Raw genomic sequence first — 20828 nt, forward strand, 5'->3', positions numbered from 1 at the left:
TGTTAGTTCTACGTTGAATTGCATGTAATGTTTTTCACTATTACACCTTTATCGAATTTCGCTTAATCTAAAACTGACATATTTCTTTTTCCTGGCAAATCTAATTCCTTCTTGAAAGTTTTCTGATTAGATGCTGATTCTCTCTTTACGGTTATTACTAATTCCTTGCATTGGTTTTCAGTGTAAAAAAAAGTTATTCTCTACCTTTATTCTTTTTCACTTCCTGATTTCAGGTCATAGTATCCATCAAGCCTAAAACCCTTGTGTTTCACTCACTTTTTTGCAATATTGAATGTTTTTTTTCTTTTCCTTTCCGCTACTTCGCCTAGTAATACTATTTGAGTGTCTAGAAAGATTTTTTGAGTCCAATCTCACAATCAGTAACTTTGTAAGAGTGTGAAACCAATCTGAAAACTATGACCGTCGAATAACGTTCCCTTATTTCAAATAACGTTTTTCACCGAAATTTTATACTCCGTTTCCCTTTTCCAAGACATGTCTTTTATTCCTACCACTAGTTTCATCATAAAATATATTGTTTATGTCTTATTTCTGTCTTACTGTCACCTGTTTGATACTTTCTTGTTTTCTCCGGTCAAACAGCTTTTTTTATTATCATTTTTATTGTTGTGTTGGTGTTCACATCCAAATGAACTCTAAAATGAATAAGTGTAATAATAACAAAGTTTGTTGTCAGAGGTAAACGACCAGATGTGTAGATGCCTTATGTGGTCGGAGAATTGTTTCCATGACAAGAGAAGCAAGAAAAGAAAATGAAGAAAAACAACATCTGTTTTTCTGAAATCTCTCAGTCGTCGAAGGCGACAAGACGGACAAGCCCCTCAGGAAAACAGGAGTAAAGGAAGAAAAGGGCAGATAATTCAAGGTTTGACATCTGCCAAAAGTGAAAGTTGTAAACTCGATTTAGGGTGATTTTTGATACCGATAGTTTTTTTGAAGTGATTATAATCCCTTTGATTTTTAGGCTTGTAAGTTGAAATAATTTTCACTCTAGAAGGTAGAATGGGATTTGGTTCTTTTTGTGGAGCCGATTTCATGCTCACGCTCAACATTCAACGCAGACTACAAACCTGAAAGATTACGACGAGGGAAAAGTTGGATTGCCAGTAGAAAAGCGAGTGTTCAGAAAACGAGGGAACATCACCGTGGGTGTGTGGAAATAGGTAGAAAGGACCTTTAGAGATTTCGCTAGAAAAGAGTACTAAAAACAAATGAGATGTTACATATGTAAAAATTTGTAAAAGAAAGGCAAGAAAAACGTCAAGGTGATTTTTTTTTGATAAATCCAAAATTTTGATATTTTTGAAATCTGGGGACTTTAGCGAATACGCAGTCAGATATGTCAAAAAATCTTCTATTATGGCATGGTGTGAAATCCGTTCGAACACATCTTTTTTCGTCAAATGTTATGACGTTAATTAGCACGTTCATGCCGCACTAATTTTTATAGATCTCATAGATAAAAAACAGAGGATTTGTTTTTGTAGTTGACATATTTTTTATTTGAGCACTCTCTAACCAGTTACATCTAAAAGAGTTTTTTAAACCACTCATTTAAGTGCGAAATAGTGATAATTTCGGGGTTTCCACATAAAAGTATTATAACTCTCTAGATAGTTTCCGTACAGATGAATATCAACTACAAAAATAAAGCTCTGCTTTTGTTCTGAATAGAATAAAAAATTTTGAGTTAGCATGAAAACTAGTTTTAGTGTGACACTCTTCTAAATTTGGAAATATTTAACAGAAATAGGCAGAATTAGAAATCTTTTTGCACGGTACTGTATATGTTTTTTTTTCAGTTTGAGGCTGAAAGATTTGCTCCTTCTCAAGCATTGCAATAGTTTACCAATAGGCAACAACAAGTTCCGAGAACTGATTTGAAAACGTTATGTTCGATTACCCAAAATCCTAGTAAACTACTGCTCAACTTGAATTCATTATTAAATTTTGAGCCTAAACAAGTGTTTTGAGTCTTTGAGTCAAAATTAGGGAAATTCAAACTTAAGCTCAAAAATTGCTTTTGGAAAAGGTAAATTCAGAAAAATCTCGGTTCTGAATCAAAACTTGAATTTTAACAAAACCAAAAACTCCAATTCTCAGAACACCATTAATTCCAAAACCAAACAGTTTGTTTTGAGTCTCAGTTTAAATTAGGTTAAATTAGTTTAATGAAGGACAGATTGCCACTGACACAATACGAGAAGTAAATATCGAGAAACAGGTTTTGTTGTATTCGGCAAGATAGGTTCACTGTAGTAAATATATATCATGCACCATTTTTTTACTGAACAAAGTAGATCTTGAAACCGAAAACGTTTTCACTTCACGTGCGTACACGCACTGAAACCAGGTTCATCTGGGACAAGTCCAAAACTAAGACACGAAGTTATTTTCTTAATAACAGATCTCTTTCAATTATGAAACTCTGAAAAGTTAACCATCCTGACACAGTCGTTTAGTCTTTTCAGCCCGGTCATTTCATTTTCACTATTTCTAATCCTACACATTTTAATTGTCCGATTGTCGACATGGTTTCTTGCGATAATCTCTTGTAATACATGGTTTTTTTGTATGATCTTATGCCCTAACTTAATATATTGATCCTGTGTCACAAGGATACTAAATTTAAATCAAAGTAGTGAAGCCAGCTAAGAAGTTTGCTCTTTCACTTCAGAAGAATTAGACATATTGCTTTGTTTTCACATTTTCCAACATGTAATTACTTTCTCACGACATTTTTCTGTGCAAGGAAAAATATATGCTTTCCCACATCAATCTTCCCTTTCTAATGGCTAGTTGTTGTTGTTGGGGTACGGCTCTGGTTGCTAGGAGCTGTGTTCTCGTCCCAGTCGTTTCTCATGACATTTTGTTCATACGAAGTTGAAAATATCCGTTTTAGAGCTCCTGTTTCTCTTGATATTTTTATAAAACAAACTCCTAAGTTTTCAAGTTTCATTTTCATGTTCCTTTTGCTTGATGTTTGTATTTAAGTTTCCAGACAACACACCTTGCATTACAATGGATTTTAAAATGAACACAACGCTCTTCAAACTAATTGAAATAGCATTATCAACAACACCTTCATTTGATAAATTTGCTTGGGTTTTTCTGCCGGAATTGGAGATGAAAATGCCAACTGACAAACCAAAAACATTAACAACTCTTGCATTTAAGCAATTAATGGTTCAAGCACTAAAGAATGACCAAGTTATGAAATCTATTGTGGAACTTTTGGCAAAAGGTAAGTGAAAACTGCATGAACCGTTGTTAAATTTTTAAGGAGAACGTCATACTGATAACAATCAAAGGTTAGAGTAAGAACAGAGCTAATTTTCAAGTTATCAACTAATGAAAGTGTTTTTAAAATTTATATTATTGTAATCAGCTGACAGAGAGTAAAGAAAAACAAAAGGTAATGTGGAATTCACAGACTTCTTACATATACTTTACTTACTACGAGCCCAATTAATGCTCATCATTGTGCCCGAGATTGGATGGCTGTCTCAGTCAAATTCTGATATGTATTATAATAATATAATAATAATAATTAATAATATATAATAATAATAATATAATAATAATAATTAGACACATTTAAATTATTGAAGAAAGTAAGAAGCTAGACCGATTCGCTAATTTGCATTTTAATTTGTATGTACAAGGTAGTTATGAAGTATTGAGACTTGTGTTTCTCCGCCTAGAAAAAACGTATGTGTTCGTAAGAAAGAATAACTTCATTTTTAGAAGCAGTAAAACATTGTGAATAGTTATTCAAAGTTTCATTCAATGCTCAGAGATCTGATGTTCTCCAAACTGTTGAATCTTGAAGTTCTGGGATTGGTCATAATGACTACCTACCCGCGGCGCAGATTCTATTTCTCTTTGTCACTTCTATAGGTCTGGCGCGCAAACACTGAATCAAACTTGAAACGTGTTTGCTTCTAAAAATATAGTTATTCTTTTCTCCGAACACACAAATTAAATCAATAACTTATCTGCCACCCTGCCAATCTTACACTGACATGAGTGGGGTCAAATGTAACTTGCAGAACCTCTCTCACCAAATCACTATCACTACCTTGCCAATCAGTCACTGGCCAAAACAGTTTTGGCGGACTACATTCATCAAAACAAGGGAGTGATGGCGGTAGAAATATCTGGAAAAATCGCGAAAATTTATGCTGACAAGTTTTTGATCATTGAGATGGGCATTGGAGAACGATTTGGAAATGTGCTCGATTTCTGCCAGTTGGCTGCCGATGAAAAATTTGTGGCATTTCGTATTTCAATTATCTGTAAGTTGTTATATATAGACGTTCAAGAAAAACAAACGGATATATGTATATGAAAATTTGATAAAAGTACACAATTTCTGCTGATTAAGAAATTTCAGATGCCAGTGGAGGCTACAAACACCGCCGCAACACATTGAGAAAATTTCTTCGAACACTTGACAATCAGTATGATCTTGCCAATTACTCTTGCTCAATTCCATGCTATTTGAGGAAGAAGTATCATTTTAATGATGAAAAAGGATCTATCGTGTATTTCCATAGAATCTGTGGAGAGAAGTGTATCAAGAAGTTTCCATGGTGTTATTGTACGTGATGAACCCTCTCACACCAATTGTCTTGATTGAATTTATGTCCACATTTAACTATTTGAAATATAAAGCTCTAACAGAAAATATAATCAAATAACTTGAATCGAACTACAATATTCAGATAATACCACATATCTTGTTTTGAGAAAAATTACTCTCTAAAAAAAAGAAATGGGAAATTTTTTGGTCGGAGTAAAACTCTGGAAAAAAACAAAAACAGCCAAACATTAAAAAAAACTTTTTCCCGTTTTGGTGCTAATTATTTTCCACGGCCTTTAGTTCCATCTTTTTATCTCAGAATTTTTCAGCCTTTCTCAGTTTTGTTAGTTTTTAAAGTTTTTTGATTACGTTTACTCTTCTAAAATATCTACGGAGAAAACAGCGCCGATCAAATTTGCATAGAAGAACTGTCTGTTGAGAAACATATATCAGAATGTTATTTTATTATCTTCACTCCGTTAACTCTCTCCGCTCTCCGTTAACTTGTCAATTAAAAAGGCTCCGTTATTGTAGGTTCACTTCTCTGTTTTATTGTTTAAAACTACAGTACCTATCAAAAGCCATCATCAGTTGAAAATTTCCAACTTTAAGAGTGTGTCATGGTAATACTGATTGTCTCATCAAGTAGATTATTAATGATGGGACAGATCAAAATAACGGTTCGATTTTTCATATTTTAAAATTTTTTTGTACGGGATATCCTTAGTAAGTTGCGTATCGACAAAGTAATTTTTCTCACAAGTCGACCAATTTCAGTGCACAATTGTGCAATTTTTGAGCTGTCGTCTTAAAATGATCACAACTTACTAGGAAGTGCTCGTACAAAAAAGTTGTCAGTCACAAAAATGCAGTTGTACTTTTGATCTGTATGAATCATCAAAAATATACTTGATGGGACAATTAGTATATCCATGAAACACTCTTAAAGTTCGACATTTTCAACAGAAAACGGCTAAAATCCATAACCTTTTGATTGGTACTATACATTCGTCAATTCTATGTAGTCAGTAGTTATTAGTATCAAACTTTTTTTTTGTATTTCAGACTTATCACTGCTTCAAAAATGCCGATCTTCGTTCAACATTCTATTGTTCTCAAGCACTGCCAACAAACTGGAATCGTATGGTGCTTTGAGACCAACGTGCAGAGAATGCACAAATTTGTCTCTCATCAGATCTGCCCCATCGGATACATTGCCTCGTTCCGTGTACTTGATGTCCTCCCGAATGGACACGATTGGATTGAAAATCTGGACTTCCGTGCGCCCACAATAAGCGACGGCATCAGAATCACGTCAAATGGACCAGTCATGAGCACGGTCGTTTGGCACAGTCGAAACCAAACCGACCTCTCCCATCACTCAAACATGACTCTGTATTCCAAACAGTACGGACTTGTGTTCTGTAAGAATAATGTCAACCCAATGTTGACATTCAAGGTCGAAATAGTTGTGTAAGTGTTTTGGAAATGAAAAAAAGAAGGGATTATCAAAGAATGTCAGCTCACGACTTCAGATGATACAATTTTTTGAATGCAAAATATTAACAACTCAGAGAAACTTTCTAGTTCTCACAATTTCTTTTAACCCAAGACATTTCATGGACTCTTTTTTTAGAAACGACCTAGACTACATTTGGAACGGAACAAACCTGTTCATAGTCACAGGTGGTGTGCACTCGGTGGCACTTTGTGACAACTGCCTCGAGGATACGATTCATGAAGTGAACCGCTGTGAAAAATATTGCCGTATCAATGGAACTCGAACCAAGAGGTAAGCATGAGTTACTTATGAGAAATTTAAAGATTTTGAATAAACATCCAAAACATAACTTACCTGTAGAAAATGCTTTTTTACAGGATGGCTCAGAGGTATAGGACTTTTCTAAAACAATAAGTTTCAGAAAATCTCTGAAAAGAATGGGTTGTTTTGTGGGAAAAGCGCTTAAGTTTTGAGTTTGGCTACGCGGTTCTTTTGACCACCACGAGGAACGCATGCTGACATACCGTAAAAACTGTATTAGAGCGACACCTTTAATAGAAAATAGTAACCTCTAGATCAACAAACAGAACTTTCAAAAAAGTTTTTTCCGTTTATCTTTAATGAGTTTCTGAAACCACAGAATTTTTCTGAGAAGCGATTGAAAAATAGAGCGACATGTCGCTCTAATACAGTTTTTACGGCGTTTCACTATATTATGCTTTTGATGAACGATTCAACTAATTTTTTTGGATTCTGATAACGACGTAGATTTTGGAATTCATGAAAATATCTTATGACAAAAAACTTTCTCGAAAAAATCTCAAAAAGCCCGTAATAGCAAAAGTACCATTTTTCTCCCGGATCTAGTATTGAAAGTGATCACAACAACTTTAAATTTAAATTTTAAAGTTATTCTTCTCTTGAAATTTGTGATTGAAGAATATAAAAATGACTGAAGCAGTTTCAAATTACTTTTTCCGCGGTTTCAAACCGTTGCTCGAGCGCAGCGCATTCAGCGGTCACCTACGCAAATGCAGTACCTACTGAAAAGGATGGTATAATCAAAACATCGAACAATATAGATCACAAAACTTGAAATTCGGGAATGAGGATACAAATTCTGGTGTTTTTCAAAGACACAGATTTCTTCAAGAAAAAACATTTGCCTTTCAGAACTAGATTGCCTGGCTGTTGAATCTAGAGCTTGAAAAAAGTGCGTCTTATACTTATTAGCTATGCTCTATAGAGATTTCTCTTGAAAAGTTTTTTTGTTCCCTTTGAAAATTCATAGAAATTTTTTTCTGCAACTAATATTCTGAATGTTTTCTCAGACAACTTGTCCCGTATCGCAAAGAACACCATCCTCAAGATTTTGATTCATCCCTGGATCGCTACATCGACAGACTTGAGGTGTTGAATCCCTCGAGCAACGAATCGAGAAGCGCCCTTCTCGCGTTGTACGGACTTTCTTCTGTTCCTCATTGAAGGACTTTTTCATCATAATTTTGTTTTCTAACCGTCATTGATTTTGTTTAATTCTCTAATCATATCCCATCTTAATCGTTTTTCGAATTTCTTTAAAACTGCATACCTAATGACTTCTTTCCTTTTTCTCAACTTGATCTTCTGTTTCAATTACCATGGCTTCGAAAAAATGGGAAAACTCATTTCACATTTTCTTAACAATCACTTTCATCTTGAATGCCTACAAATATATAATCCAATCGCATTAATACATTGCAACGCCCCTAGTCTGTTAGTTTCACTGTTGACACTGAATTGTTTTTCTTATGAACATTATCTGATATTCACTGATATTATTTGTATTAAAACATTGTGTTGGATAAACTTGCAAAAATCAATGTTATTGATTCATTTAAGACCCAAGTTCTAAATATGATTAACATGACTAATAACTCCTATTCATTTTTCTAATTGTTTTTATCATGTCTTTGCACTTTCGCTGTTAGAATGAAAGTACCCAACTCCGGAATGTGTTTGAGAAACCAGACTCGATCACTATGTAGTAAGCTGACAAACAAGATTTTATTCGTATTTTTTCTATCTCTTTCGTGAAATTGATTGATTTATTGATTTATTTGTTTATTGCAACGAAAGGAAAACATAAGGATACAAAAGTCTTGAAACGGTCCCTCACAAGACAGTTTCGAGTGAAAAAAAAGAGGAGGACCAAGAAATGTAAAAACTGAGGGAATGTAAAAACGATAATTTAAGATTGTTATCTAGAAAGTACTAAACACAAAACACTTATTAATACAAACTGACATCAAAAATTGAGAGATCTTTACACTGGTTTAAAAAAGGAGGTAAAGAAAGTAAAAGGCTCAAGTATAAAATGATGTAAGAAGAAGAAGACGAAAATGTCATGATAAAGAACACGGAGGCAAGCAAACATCACCTGACAACCGCGACAAAACCTAGACAACAATTAGACATATGATAGAGGATTTCGTCTGGCGAAGAAAATTTCAGTTAAAAAGTAATAACATGTTTCAGATAGAGCAATGATGTGATCGGTATGCTGTAGGTTTTAAGAAAAATATTAAAAATGGCTTGGTAAAAATTATTTGATGATGAACTTGTGATCTTTTGGCTCTTGTGATTCAGAAGGCTTGTCGACGTCATCAATTCTGGAATGTGAATGAATGAAAACTCGAATTTTGACTCAAAACCGAAATCAATGTTGAAAACATGTTTAACCAAATAAACATTCTCATTTTATTTTAGAAACACGTATCCAATATTCTATTGTTAATATAAATATGAATATGATTTTCCTGCGTATATTTCAAAACTACATATTTTAAATACAAAAAAAAGAATTCATAGGAATGCCTACTGCTAATTTCATACTGGGCGTAGAAACTTTCATAACTGTTTACATGTGCAGTATGTGGAAATATTCTTACCCAGTGCAAACTTCCACTTCAGTAATTGTGTAATTTTTGAACAAATCTGACAATTCGTCGTCCGTGTTATCGGTTCCTTGGACATCTTGTTGAAGTACATCTTTCAAAGATTTTTGTTGCTGTCCTTCTATCTGTTGGACTTCTTCCGGATAGTATGCAGGGTTTTTCATGCAGACAAGAGCTATCTTCTTAAAATAAAAATATAAAACACTTTCCTTTGTTTTATCTCTTACAATCATATCTATCACTTCAAGACGACGGTCACTCGGAACTAGAATCATAATCACTCTATAAACTACGTTGATTTGCCACCAGATAAATTCGAGCAGACGGTGGTCATAGTTCACAAACGTATGCATGAATCCAAGTAATAAATAAAGTCTGATCTTCCAGGCAGGTTGAGGGAGTTTCTCATTTGTTGATACTTTGTAGAGTGGTAGTTTGTAGGAGTTGGCAATAGTTTCATAATAATGATAGGGAACTATTCTGTTCGGATCTTCTCCACGCAAAAAGAAATCAAACGGTTTCACATTATTTTTGTAGATGCCAGAGTGTTTAGTTTTCAGTTGCAAAATGCGTTTAACAACTCTCGAATACGAGTGATAGAAAGTCTGTAAGATTCATTGTAAAAACATGAATCTCTCGGGTAGTTACCTCCTCAGCGCAAACATATTCATTGATCTCTTTGATTATTTCTTCTTTCTGTTCAAAAGTAGCATCTTCCCAATTTACACCACAAATCAATGATTGAAACATATACCATGTTGCTTGTTCTCCACTAATAATGTAACAACTGTTGCAGCTGAGCAATTTGAAATGTCCAATAGTTTCCACAACGGATTTGTATCCAATTATAAAAAGTGGATCGTCGACAAGCTGAAACGGTTCTCTTTTAATTTAAACGCTGGTGATCGAGTTAATACTGTTATCAACGATTTGTTTATGTCATATTCCTCAAGCAACTCTTTTAACTCTTTCAGCGTCATTGTGTTGAGGCTTTCTGGAACGTTACATTTCTCGCTAGCCATACTGCAGGTCTCGTATATATGCCGATAGTGTACTGAAATAAGTCAAAGCTGAACACTGGCATTATAATAAACAAATAAACTAACAATCAGAAATGTCCAATGGATCTCCTTGCTGTTCACTCAGCAATGGAAGAATTGTTGCTATTTCATCCGCAAACACTCTTGTTTCTCCAACTTTTGTGCGCCCAACATAAATTGGCGGGATGGCACGAATATAGAACTTCTTTTCTGTCACTCCAATAGTTTTTTTACCTTTGGATGCTTTTTTCTTCTTTCTTTTTGCCAGCTGAAAACTAAATTTTTTAGAAGAATTCGCCCATTCAGAAACTAGTTTTTGTAAACACTTACCGTTTTCATCAGCTGAGTGAATTTAGGAAGGTAGGAAACTTGAATCACCAGATCTTTCAATAATGTGGGTTTTGCAACTTGCTGCTTGTATAATTCAATTCCAATCAAATCATTACTATCCATCAGGTAATATTGGAATAGTAGCCCATTCAGAGCATTTGCTGGTACTACATGACGGCTTGATACCAATGCGGTAGAATCACATCTAGCCACCCAAGTTGTCTGAAATATTAGCATTCACTTACATTAAAAGGTTCGAAGTAGTATATAGTGAGTAGTATATATGCGAAAACGACAAACCGTAGAGTTTGGAAATTTTGTGTCCTGCGCGAAAACCATATCAGCTTCACGAATTCGGTTCCAACGGGTGTGGTAGTATTTTGACTCCATTTCAGAGTCCGTCTCAGAGCCCGACATGTTCACCAATCGATTTCAGTTTTGGCACTGAAATTTTCAGAGATGATCATTGATTTGAAGAGGAATAAAAAAAGAGAAAAATATAAAGCAGAAACATACATATATCAGACACTCGATATGAAAAATGAAAAAACGCCCGTGATCTACCCAGTAATTACAAAGAGTTTTGAAAAGTGTAGTAAAAAGAGGGAGTACATAACATTTATACTTGGGGGCGTTGTTTGGAAGAAGAAGAGTTATCACATGACTCTGCTTGTGGCTCTCAAGCTTCTCTCCTTTTCTCATCTTCTCATTTTTCTCTTGTTTCTTCCGCTTAGCTGACCTTTTTCATGGCAAAATGATTATGGGAAATACTCCGATGAGTAATTATATGTGTTGTGTGGCAAATTCAGCAGAGTTTAAAAAATGAAATCATTGTTTTTGGTGAGTGGTACAATTTTCATAATTGAGACTTCAAGTATTCTTCAATAAAAAAAGGAAATTCGAGTAAAGAAAAGTGAAGACAAAATAATTGTTTTTTCACTGAGAGAGGGACAAAAAAGAAGGAGTGTATTATTTTGCGTTAGAAATAATAAAATCGAATAAAACAAAAGGAAAAATCATAATAGAGAACATTTCACAGGTTAGTTGCAAGGAGGTGAGAAAAAAGGAATAAAGAAAAAGACACGGAACATTTAAATCAAAAATAAAAAATTAAGGCAATTGGAAGAATTAGATAGGAGTGTGGAGATGGAGATGCAAATAGTTATGCTGGAACAACAACTCCTTTTCCATTTTCTCAAAATGTTGTTGTTTCATAAACAGTAGTGACTTTTGACCTAATCGGGCAAAGATGCACAACACATCACCATGCTCTCCAGATGGCTGCATCATGTAGTTTACAGCTTCTCTTTAGAAAAATAAGTATTGTGAATATATTTATGTTATATCACTCCTTACCGTAACATTCTTGATAAACTCGCGTTGAGCTCTCGGAATTGTAGACATCCGAGCAGTTATGATTGCATCAGCAATATCCAAGATGAGGAGGCGGTATTTTTTATCGCTTTGGGTAATGCTGTTCCGCGATTCTTTGAGATCATTAGGTTCAAAAATTGTTTGATGTGGTTGAGTTGAATCAGAACTATAAACAATTATCAACGACCTAATTTAGAAGAAGTTCTCATATTAAAGACTAAATAAAGAAAAGGTAATTACAAAGACGGATCAAAAGAATTCAACGAGCTGAGAGGCGTGACTTTATTTTGAGAATTAAAAGCGCAGAGAGTCATCAATTCGCTTTGTTGCACATCTTATTCGCTGACCTGATTAAGAAAAATAAAAAGAACATGCTTTTTCAAAGCAAAAATCTGTCACCTTCACATCAAAACATACATAAAAATTTTAAATTCACCGTTCAAAAAATCATATTACAATCAAGGAAAATGTTTTTAGAAAGGGATGCTTAGAGGGCAATGTGTATTATGAGGCTGGAAGAACTGACTTAAATATAACCGCTTCAATAATATAACATGAATGAATAATTGATTGATGTAAATAACTGTCCAATCATCACATTATCTAGCCAAGATATCGATTTTACAGTTTGATACGGTGCTACCAACTTTATTAACATGAATGACCACAATTCTCTCAAACTTTTAGTTGGGAACCTGCAGACCTGCCTTAGTTTGCGATAAAGGTGCTGGATTTTTCTGCGATTCGAGCCAGGGGACTTTACCCGCCGGCATTCGTAATATGGATCAGACAAGCCAGGTGCTAAGATTCTATTGAAAGACATTGTTGAACGGCAGAGAATGAATGATCGAGAGACGACGACTTCTAACATTTTCCTTTTACACATATTCACAGAGAATGTAGAGAAATTCCCTATCGAAGGGTTATCAGGCTGAGTTTAAAAGGGTACAGAATCGGTTTTATTGTTGTTGGTTACTGTTCACGTTTCACGTAGTTGTTAGTGTTTGTTTCATTATTCACCATAATGTCTGCTCCGCTTTCGGAAGACCAGTTGAAAATAATTAACTTTAAGAGTGGGGAAAGCTATATTTTTGTAGTTAACAAGTTTTTAATATATGCACTCTTTGAAACAAGCATGTCCTCGAAGTATTATAATTTCTCTTTTTTAGTCGGAATTTTTGTTGTCGAAGAAAATTGGCTGGGCTAGAAATTCGACTTTGGTGGTATGAGTGGCAGTGAGTTCATTTTGATACCGAGAGAATTTTTTAAATTTGTTCCAATCCCCGCTGAGAACGAGCGGTGAAACAGTTTGAGCATTTCTGTGGCCGTGAAAATTCTAAGAATTTCACTTTGAACATATTGGTCTTTCAGGTTTTTGCCGTTTTTTTTTTACCATTCTTGAAGTGTTCCTAAATTTTTGTGTTTTTTTCTCAAATTCATCAAAAGAAAACAGCAAAACTGAGCGAAAACAGTATTCAATTTGAAAAACCAACATAGCCGAAGTCAAGAATTTCTAAGCCAACGAAATGCCCAAAATCATCTGCGATCGCTCTCTACGGGTTGCAGACCTAAGAAAATTTTTTTTCAAAATGAACTCACTGAAACGCATATATTACTCCATGAAATAATCGGAGTTGACCCTAGTACACCTTGAAAGAGATATAGTGATAGAATGAAAAAAAACTAAACAGTGTCGTGTATTTCTTTTCAAAAAACCCCCCTATTCGATTATTACTCCAAAAGGTTTCTCCACAATCGCTTTTATCTACAGCCGCCGCGTTCCTTCTCCTTCTTTCTCTCTCTCATCATTGCCTTCCTACTTTCCTTCTTATGTGTCCTCGGTAGTATAGTGGTGAGTATCCGCGTCTGTCACATGCGAGACCCGGGTTCAATTCCCGGCCGGGGAGAATATTTGGCACTGTTCTAGAACGCCGGAACGAAAAAAAAATCCCGGAACGAAAAGAAAAAATCCCGGAACGAAAAAAAATCCCGGAACGAAAAAAAAATCCCGGAACGAAAAAAAAATCCCGGAACGAAAAAAAAATCCCGGGACCAAAAAAAAATCCCGGAACCAAAATTTTAATTCTATTTTTTGAATTTTTGCGGAGATATAATCTTTCAGAGCACCGAAAAGAGACTAAAAAGTCCAACTGCTAGTCAGTACGGGTCCAAAAGAGATACGGGTTCTGAGGAAATCATACTTGCAAAATATCGGCCCGGGCCGGTAGAGAAAGTTGACGGCCCGGCCCGACCCGGAGTCAAAAAATGAGCACAATTTTTTCACAAAATTTTTCGAAATGTTTTGAAATTTTTATCAAAAATAGTCAAAAATCCTATATAAACTTTAGTTTTATCGATATGTAAAAACATAGTCGAAAATTCGACTTTTTTGCGAAAAAATCAAAAAAATTTTCAAAAAAATTCAAAATTTCAAATTTTTGTACTGTGACCCGGGCCGGTGAAAATTCTCAAATCGGCCCGGCCCGGCCCGGCCCGTTGCAAGTATGGAGGAAGTGGTGCAAAGGCTTTAGTTGTGACGAGAAAGTTTTATGGAGGTTTGGTGGAAACCTGACCCTCAACCATAAGGATCTTTCACTGACTGTTATCTATGTATCAGAGATGTTGGGAAGTGAAAATTTTCTTATCCGGAAGTCGGAAGTCGGAAGTTGGAAGTGATTTTTCTTATCAGGAAGTCGGAAGTCGGAAGCCGGAAGTAAAATTTCTTATCCGGAAGTCGGAAGTCGGAAGTCGGAAGTGAAAAAACGCCCGGAAGTCGGAAGTCGGAAGTCGGAAGTCGGAAGTAGGAATTAGATTTTTTCGCAAATATTCAAAAACCCATACTTGTCACGGGCCGGGCCGGGCCGGGCCGGGCCGGGTCGAAATCAGGAAAAATCTCGGCCCGGCCCGGCCCGGCCCGCTCGGCCCGTTTTGAAACATTTTTTCAAAACATTTTGAGTTTTTGAACTTTTTTTGGAAATTTTTTGAAATTTTTTGAAAAAAGTATAGTTTTCGAATAAACATTTAAAATTGAATCAAAATGTGAATATGTAATGATAATTTAAGCATTTTTACTGTTTTTTTTCGAAAAATTTCAAAAAAAAAATTGGTAAAAATGGGTACCCATTTTTGAATCCGGGCCGCCGGGCCGGGCCGGGCCGGGCCGGGCCGACGGGCCGAGCCGGGCCGGCCCGATTTTTGACAAGTATGCAAAAACCCCAAGAGAAAAACCATAAAATTGCCGAAAATCAGTGGAAAATTAGTTTTTGGCTGAAGAAAATCTTATTTTCTGTCCTTCTAGACAATTTTTCCATGTATTTCTGCGAAATTTACTTTTCCGAAATTTCACCGTTATGTAATGACAGAAGTCGGAAGTAAAATTCCTTATCCGGAAGTCGGAAGTCGGAAGTCGGAAGTGAAATTTCTTATCCGGAAGTCGGAAGTCGGAAGTTGGAAGTGAAAAAAAACCCGGAAGTCGGAAGTCGGAAGTCGGAATTCCCAACAACACTGCTATGTATTGTGATCTCAAAGAGGCACACAAAAAGAGATCGATAAACCTTCACTTTCCCATAACCGTTCCAGAAGAGCTCCTTCACGGAAGGTCCATTCCAGTGTGGTAGGTCAGATGGTTGTAATTTTCAGGAGTTTGATATCCAGAAATGAGTTGTGAAACAGTGAAGTTGTTGAAATTGTTTGAAATTTCAGCTGAAGTTGCTTGTCTGCTTCCTCCTATTAGGTGGGTTTGACGTTGACATCTTGGCTCCTGAACCCTGGAATCGTTGACTTTTTGTTGATGAATACGGTTAATCTTTAGCTATCCATGAGGTCGAGCTGAGGGACTGATGTTCCTGGCTTCCTCTCGTTGACTAACTGATCCATAACCTTACTGAAGATGATATGGGAAGTAGATGACCTTTTCTTCCTGGCTTTCTTCCGTTGTTCGACGAATCCTTGAATCCTCGAGACAAAGATGTGAATCGTGAATTGTCGTTGGGCTGTCTTCTGGTGATTGAGATGATTGATGAAGACATGAGACTTTAAATAGACCTGTTAAAAAATTATTAAAGAATTGACTAGAAAAGAAAGACTTGTTGACTTTTTAGCCAGAGTTTTCAAGTTCTTTGCCAACTGGATCTGAACTTGAACCTGATTGTAACATTTTTTCTAAAAGTGGACATAAGATTCTGACTTAACGGGCAACCAGCTGATGACTTGCTGGTAAGACTTTGCACCACTTCCTCAGAACCCGTATCTCTTTTGGACCCGTACTGACTAGCAGTTGGACTTTTTAGTCTCTTTTCGGTGCTCTGAAACATTATATCTCCGCAAAAATTCAAAAAATAGAATTAAAATTTTGGTTCCGGGATTTTTTTTTGGTCCCGGGATTTTTTTTTCGTTCCGGGATTTTTTTTTCGTTCCGGGATTTTTTTTCGTTCCGGGATTTTTTCTTTTCGTTCCGGGATTTTTTTTTCGTTCCGGCGTTCTAGAACAGTGCCGAATATTTTTTTAATTTTTGCAAAGATTACAGTTTTAAAATGTATTTTGAATTAATCAGCAACAATACATATCAAGTTATATTCTAATTCTCATTCAGAGAATGCTTAGTTTATACTCGTTAGAGTTGTCTCAGAGAGCTGAAAAGAATAGATAATTTGATAAGTTATTTTAGTTTTTGTAAAATTTGCAAAAACATGTTTTAGTTGGAGACATTTCTTGTGCGTGCGTATCTTTTATTTGTGACTGTGGCTGATTTAAATTATATTGATTTTTGTTTTTGAAGATTTCTAAAGCAACCATGTCTGAAGTGGTTACATTGAATGATAGTGATGATACAGAGGAATGCACTCTTGAAACCAACAGAAAACGAAAAAGAACAACAGAAACTACTGGAGGAGGAAAGAAACAACCCCAAATGAAGAATGTGAGTGTCTCTGTGAGCAAAAACTGTGATAAATTGTTCTTGTTTATAACAAAAACTCAAGTTTTCAAAACTGAAAGTCTGAGTTTCAGTGAAATGGTACATTTTGTTGACTATTATTTTCATTACACCGTTGAGTAACGATAAAAATGGTTAATTTAAGTTTTTGAGTTTTCACGATGTTTTTTATTCGGTTCAAAGTCATTATGATTTCTAATCATTAACATTTTTTAGTTTCTAATACTAATTTCGGACTTTTGATAATTTTATTATAAACGGTAGTCGTATTTTTGGCATTGAAACTCTGAGATTTGGAAAGGAAAAATGTAGAAATTGAGAGGTTCTTATCAAAATTATCAAAGAAATTTTTCCGAATGGTCACAGAAAAGGAATGTTTAGTTTTTCAAATGTTTCCATCGGATTTCGTTATGAGATTCTCATAGTTTTGTAGAACAATATTTTCGCACATTGGCATCAATAAATCGTCTAGGAAATTGAGAAAAACCGTATCAGCAAATTGTGCTGTGCATTGTATTTTCATGACCAGCTCCTTCAGAAAATTCGAGTATAAAACAACCAGGTGTTGAATTTATTTGGTTGAATTTGAAAAATATATTACTGATTTTTCAGAAAATTTTATTCAACAAATTCAATTTACATTATCAGATTTTACTTAATAGAATAAACCCTTTATCAGTAACTGATATTTACAGAAGGAATCGATTCCTCCCAACAACTCTCCTCTCTCATTACTCATTTAGACTCTCTCATACCTCTATCCTCCGCATTATTAATTGGAGACTTTAACCTCCCATCTGTTGACTGGCAGGATTCTGCATCCCGCCATCCTTTCTCTGACTTTTTAGTTTCCAAGGGACTCTCTCAACTTGTCGATTTTCCTACCCGTTCTACCACTCTTACTTCCAACATTCTTGATTTAGTAATCACTTGCAAAGATTTAGCTCTTTCGCCTCCCGTCTGCCACCCACCACTTTTGAATTCGGACCACTTCAGCGTCAATTTCTCTGTTTTCCCCGGTTCTGCGGCTTCCACTCTCTCTGATCCTCCTTCAGCATCTGATTCTTCTCTACTTGACTACAGAAAATGTAATTACAGCCTCCTTAATTCAGATCTTGCTTCCATTGACTGGGATGTTATATTCAGTACCCTTCATTCTTCTTCTGCTAAATTTGACAAGTTTATTTGCATTCTTTCTGACCTAATCAAGACCCACACCCCTTCTAGAACATTGCCAAAACCCAAACCGTCCTCTAACCTTATCCGCCAGTTGCGTCGAGCACGAAGTCGTCTTGCGCAACTCATTGCCTCCCCTAGCCCGTCCTTCAGTGATGTTCAGACCCTCAATTCTCGAATAAGAGTTCTGACCAGAACTATTAGATGCAACTATGCCAGAACTGAAAAACTTATACTCAACTCCCCTCACAGCTTTGCCGCCCGTTCTCTCATAACTAGAAGATTAAGATGCACTTCTGGAATTCCATCTCTCTCCCATCTTGGTAGAATCGTCAGTACAGACTCCGCCATCTTCACTACTGCCTTCTCATCCTATTTTAAAAACCCCACAGCAGTTCCTAATTTCTCTGATTTCTCCTCCTCAGTAAACCCTTCAGCATCTCATCTCATTGACCTACAGGATTCTGATATGTTTGCACCGTGGGTAATTGAGAACTCCTTACGTAAACTGCCGCCCCGCTGTGGTTTCTCACCCCATCTTGCCAACTTTCTTCTTATCAAAAAATGCGCCACTACTCTTGCCCTTCCCCTATCCATTGTCTTCAATGATTCCTTCCGCACTTCTACTGTCCCACAATCATGGAAAAAAGCCGTAGTTACCCCTGTTCTTAAGAAAGGTAATGCCAGTTTTCCTAATAACTACCGTCCGATTAGCCTTACTGATCCCTTCTCTAGAATCTTCGAGCGCATCATCTGTAATCGCATCAAATCTGATTTTGCCCATAAGCTTTCAGTTCATCAACATGGTTTCTTAGCTAAACGGTCCTGCGCCTCTTCCTTAGTTCAGGTCATATCCAATTACAATATTATTCTGAAAACTCACAAATCCCTCAATGTACTCTTCTTTGATTTCCAGAAAGCTTTTGACCAAGTTCCCCACAACCTTCTTCTCAACAAGCTTTCCTTTTTTGGCATTTCCCCTCCCATTGTAGCATGGTTTTCGGACTTTCTTTCCTCTAGATCCTTTTCCGTTAAAGTCAACAGCTTCATTGATCCCTCTTCCGCATCTATCTCCTCGGGGGTTCCCCAAGGTTCCGTATCTGGCCCTTTACTCTTTCTCTTGTTCATCAACGATTTGTTACTCAGTTTGAATGATATTCCTCACCTGCATGTGGCTGCCTATGCTGATGATATTAAAATCTACTCTCACCTCCCGTCCAGTCTTCAAGCAGGCATTGATTTAGTCTCTACATGGGCTGAATCCAATTTCTTTCCTCTTGCTCCGTTCGTGATCTTGGCTTGCTTGTTGAACCTGATCTCAAGTTCCGTGCTCACATTAATCGAACCGTGGCTCTTGCCCGACTTCGTTGCTCCCAGATTTTAAAATCCTTCAAGTCTAATAATCCTGCTTTCTACTCATTCTTGTTTTTTTTTCTGCCTTTCCCCCTCATCTCATCTCTCTAGACTTCTGGAATCCACCCTCTGAGTATACTCTAGAAAAACTCTCCAGCGTTGCAACATCTCTTTCTCTTCCTACTCGCAACGTCTGGAACTCCTCTCAATGCACTCCATTAGACACCGTAGACTCAAATCCCAATTACTCTTACTTTACAAATTCATTGCTGGCGCATCTCACTTCCCCTGCCTTAACACCTATGTCAGACTCTCAAACTCTCCCAGAAGACCCATGGCTCTTGTCTATTTATCTCCTCCATCTGATAACTTTTTCTCTTTTACTGTTCCGTTTTGGAATGCCATTACCTACAATGTAAATATTTTTCTTTCTCCCTCACAATTTATTATTTTACTTGATTCCTCAATCACCCGGTTCTAATATTTCTTGCTCCCTTCTTGTTGCATAATTAACAGTTTTTTTCTATTCCCTGCCTTTAATTGCCTAGTTCCTTTAATTCCCCTTGATCTCAATTCCATATCTCAGTTCTAACCCGTTGTAGTCATTTCAATTGTTTCCTTCCCCCCGTTATTCTTTTTATGACATGCACCTTATTAGTCCTATTTTTTTTTCTTTACTTGAGACTATCTCGTGAGGGATATGTTTCAAGTCTTCTTTGTATCTTATACATAGTCTCTTATCCCTTGAAGTAAATAAATAAATAAATTGACGAACAGAAAACTGATGTTTTTTTTTCATGCAACTGCTTCAAGTAAAATATAAATTTCAGGTAACCGCTCTCTCTGATTACGTGAAACGTCAAAACAGTCAATATAGTAAGTTTGCAAAAAAAGGTATTAGAAATAGTAGCTGAATTTCTCTATAATAAATTAGTTTAGGCTCTTGAGGAATGCAAAATGTCGCGCCTCAAAAGACGTGTCACCCAACGAGAGAACATGTCACCCAACGCGGAATACAAACGCGCTCCGCTGGACAAGGTCCGCGCGCCTCTCTTCCACCAACAGGAAGGACACCACTCATTATAGGAGAGAGGGACCTTTTGGTTAGTGACTTTTCTCCTTTCTCTCTGCATCTACTCCTTTTGTGATGTTTTTGCCTATTTTTATTGATTTTGCCACCAAAATACTCTTATTTTCATAGTTGTAAATGCCCGTCCCGCTCCGGCCCTGTTTTTTTTTTCAAATTTTGATGATTTTTTGAAACTTCTTCTCTATCACAATTTAAAACATTTTGAAATAATTGAATTTTGAATTTTGCCGCCAATTACAAGTACGCTATTTTTTGTCAATATTGGTGTTTTAACTGTTTTCGGAAACATATCATCATGTTCCTATTTTTAACTTTGTGATCAGACTCATATTTTCAGCCGCCCATAGAATCGTCTCCGACCGGTAACTTGACAACTTGCGTCCCATACATACACCCAACAAACGGAACTAGTTTCTAGTCTATACTCAACCAAACAGCTGCAATATCTTACATTTCGCGCCATCAAAGGATTTTACTTGTCTTTCCAGA

General features: G+C 36.1%; 3 protein-coding genes across 3 annotated transcripts; 2 read left to right on the top strand and 1 right to left on the bottom strand.

Annotated features, from left to right (window-relative positions):
• Nucleotides 1–3153: 3153 nt before the first annotated feature.
• Nucleotides 3154–4632, top strand: GCK72_023035 (uncharacterized protein; the record flags this gene model as incomplete). Its single annotated transcript, XM_053735194.1, has 3 exons — nt 3154–3265; nt 4074–4319; nt 4418–4632. The coding sequence occupies 3 exons, from the start codon at nt 3154–3156 to the stop codon at nt 4630–4632; spliced, it is 573 nt and encodes a 190-aa protein (XP_053578760.1).
• A 1058-nt stretch (nt 4633–5690) lies between these two features.
• On the top strand, nt 5691–7592 carry GCK72_023036 (uncharacterized protein; the record flags this gene model as incomplete). The annotated part of the gene is made up of 3 exons (XM_003095827.2): nt 5691–6079; nt 6243–6398; nt 7439–7592. 3 exons carry the CDS (start codon nt 5691–5693, stop codon nt 7590–7592), a joined length of 699 nt encoding a protein of 232 aa, XP_003095875.2.
• Nucleotides 7593–8691: 1099 nt separating this feature from the next.
• GCK72_023037 (uncharacterized protein) lies at nt 8692–10830 on the bottom strand (the record flags this gene model as incomplete). Its single annotated transcript, XM_053735195.1, has 8 exons — nt 8692–8758; nt 9038–9225; nt 9271–9648; nt 9692–9913; nt 9961–10097; nt 10150–10351; nt 10414–10635; nt 10714–10830. 8 exons carry the CDS (start codon nt 10828–10830, stop codon nt 8692–8694), a joined length of 1533 nt encoding a protein of 510 aa, XP_053578761.1.
• Between the last annotated feature and the right edge of the window lie 9998 nt (nt 10831–20828).

This window comes from Caenorhabditis remanei, chromosome X (assembly GCF_010183535.1).
Source record: "Caenorhabditis remanei strain PX506 chromosome X, whole genome shotgun sequence".
NCBI lineage: Eukaryota > Metazoa > Nematoda > Chromadorea > Rhabditida > Rhabditidae > Caenorhabditis > Caenorhabditis remanei.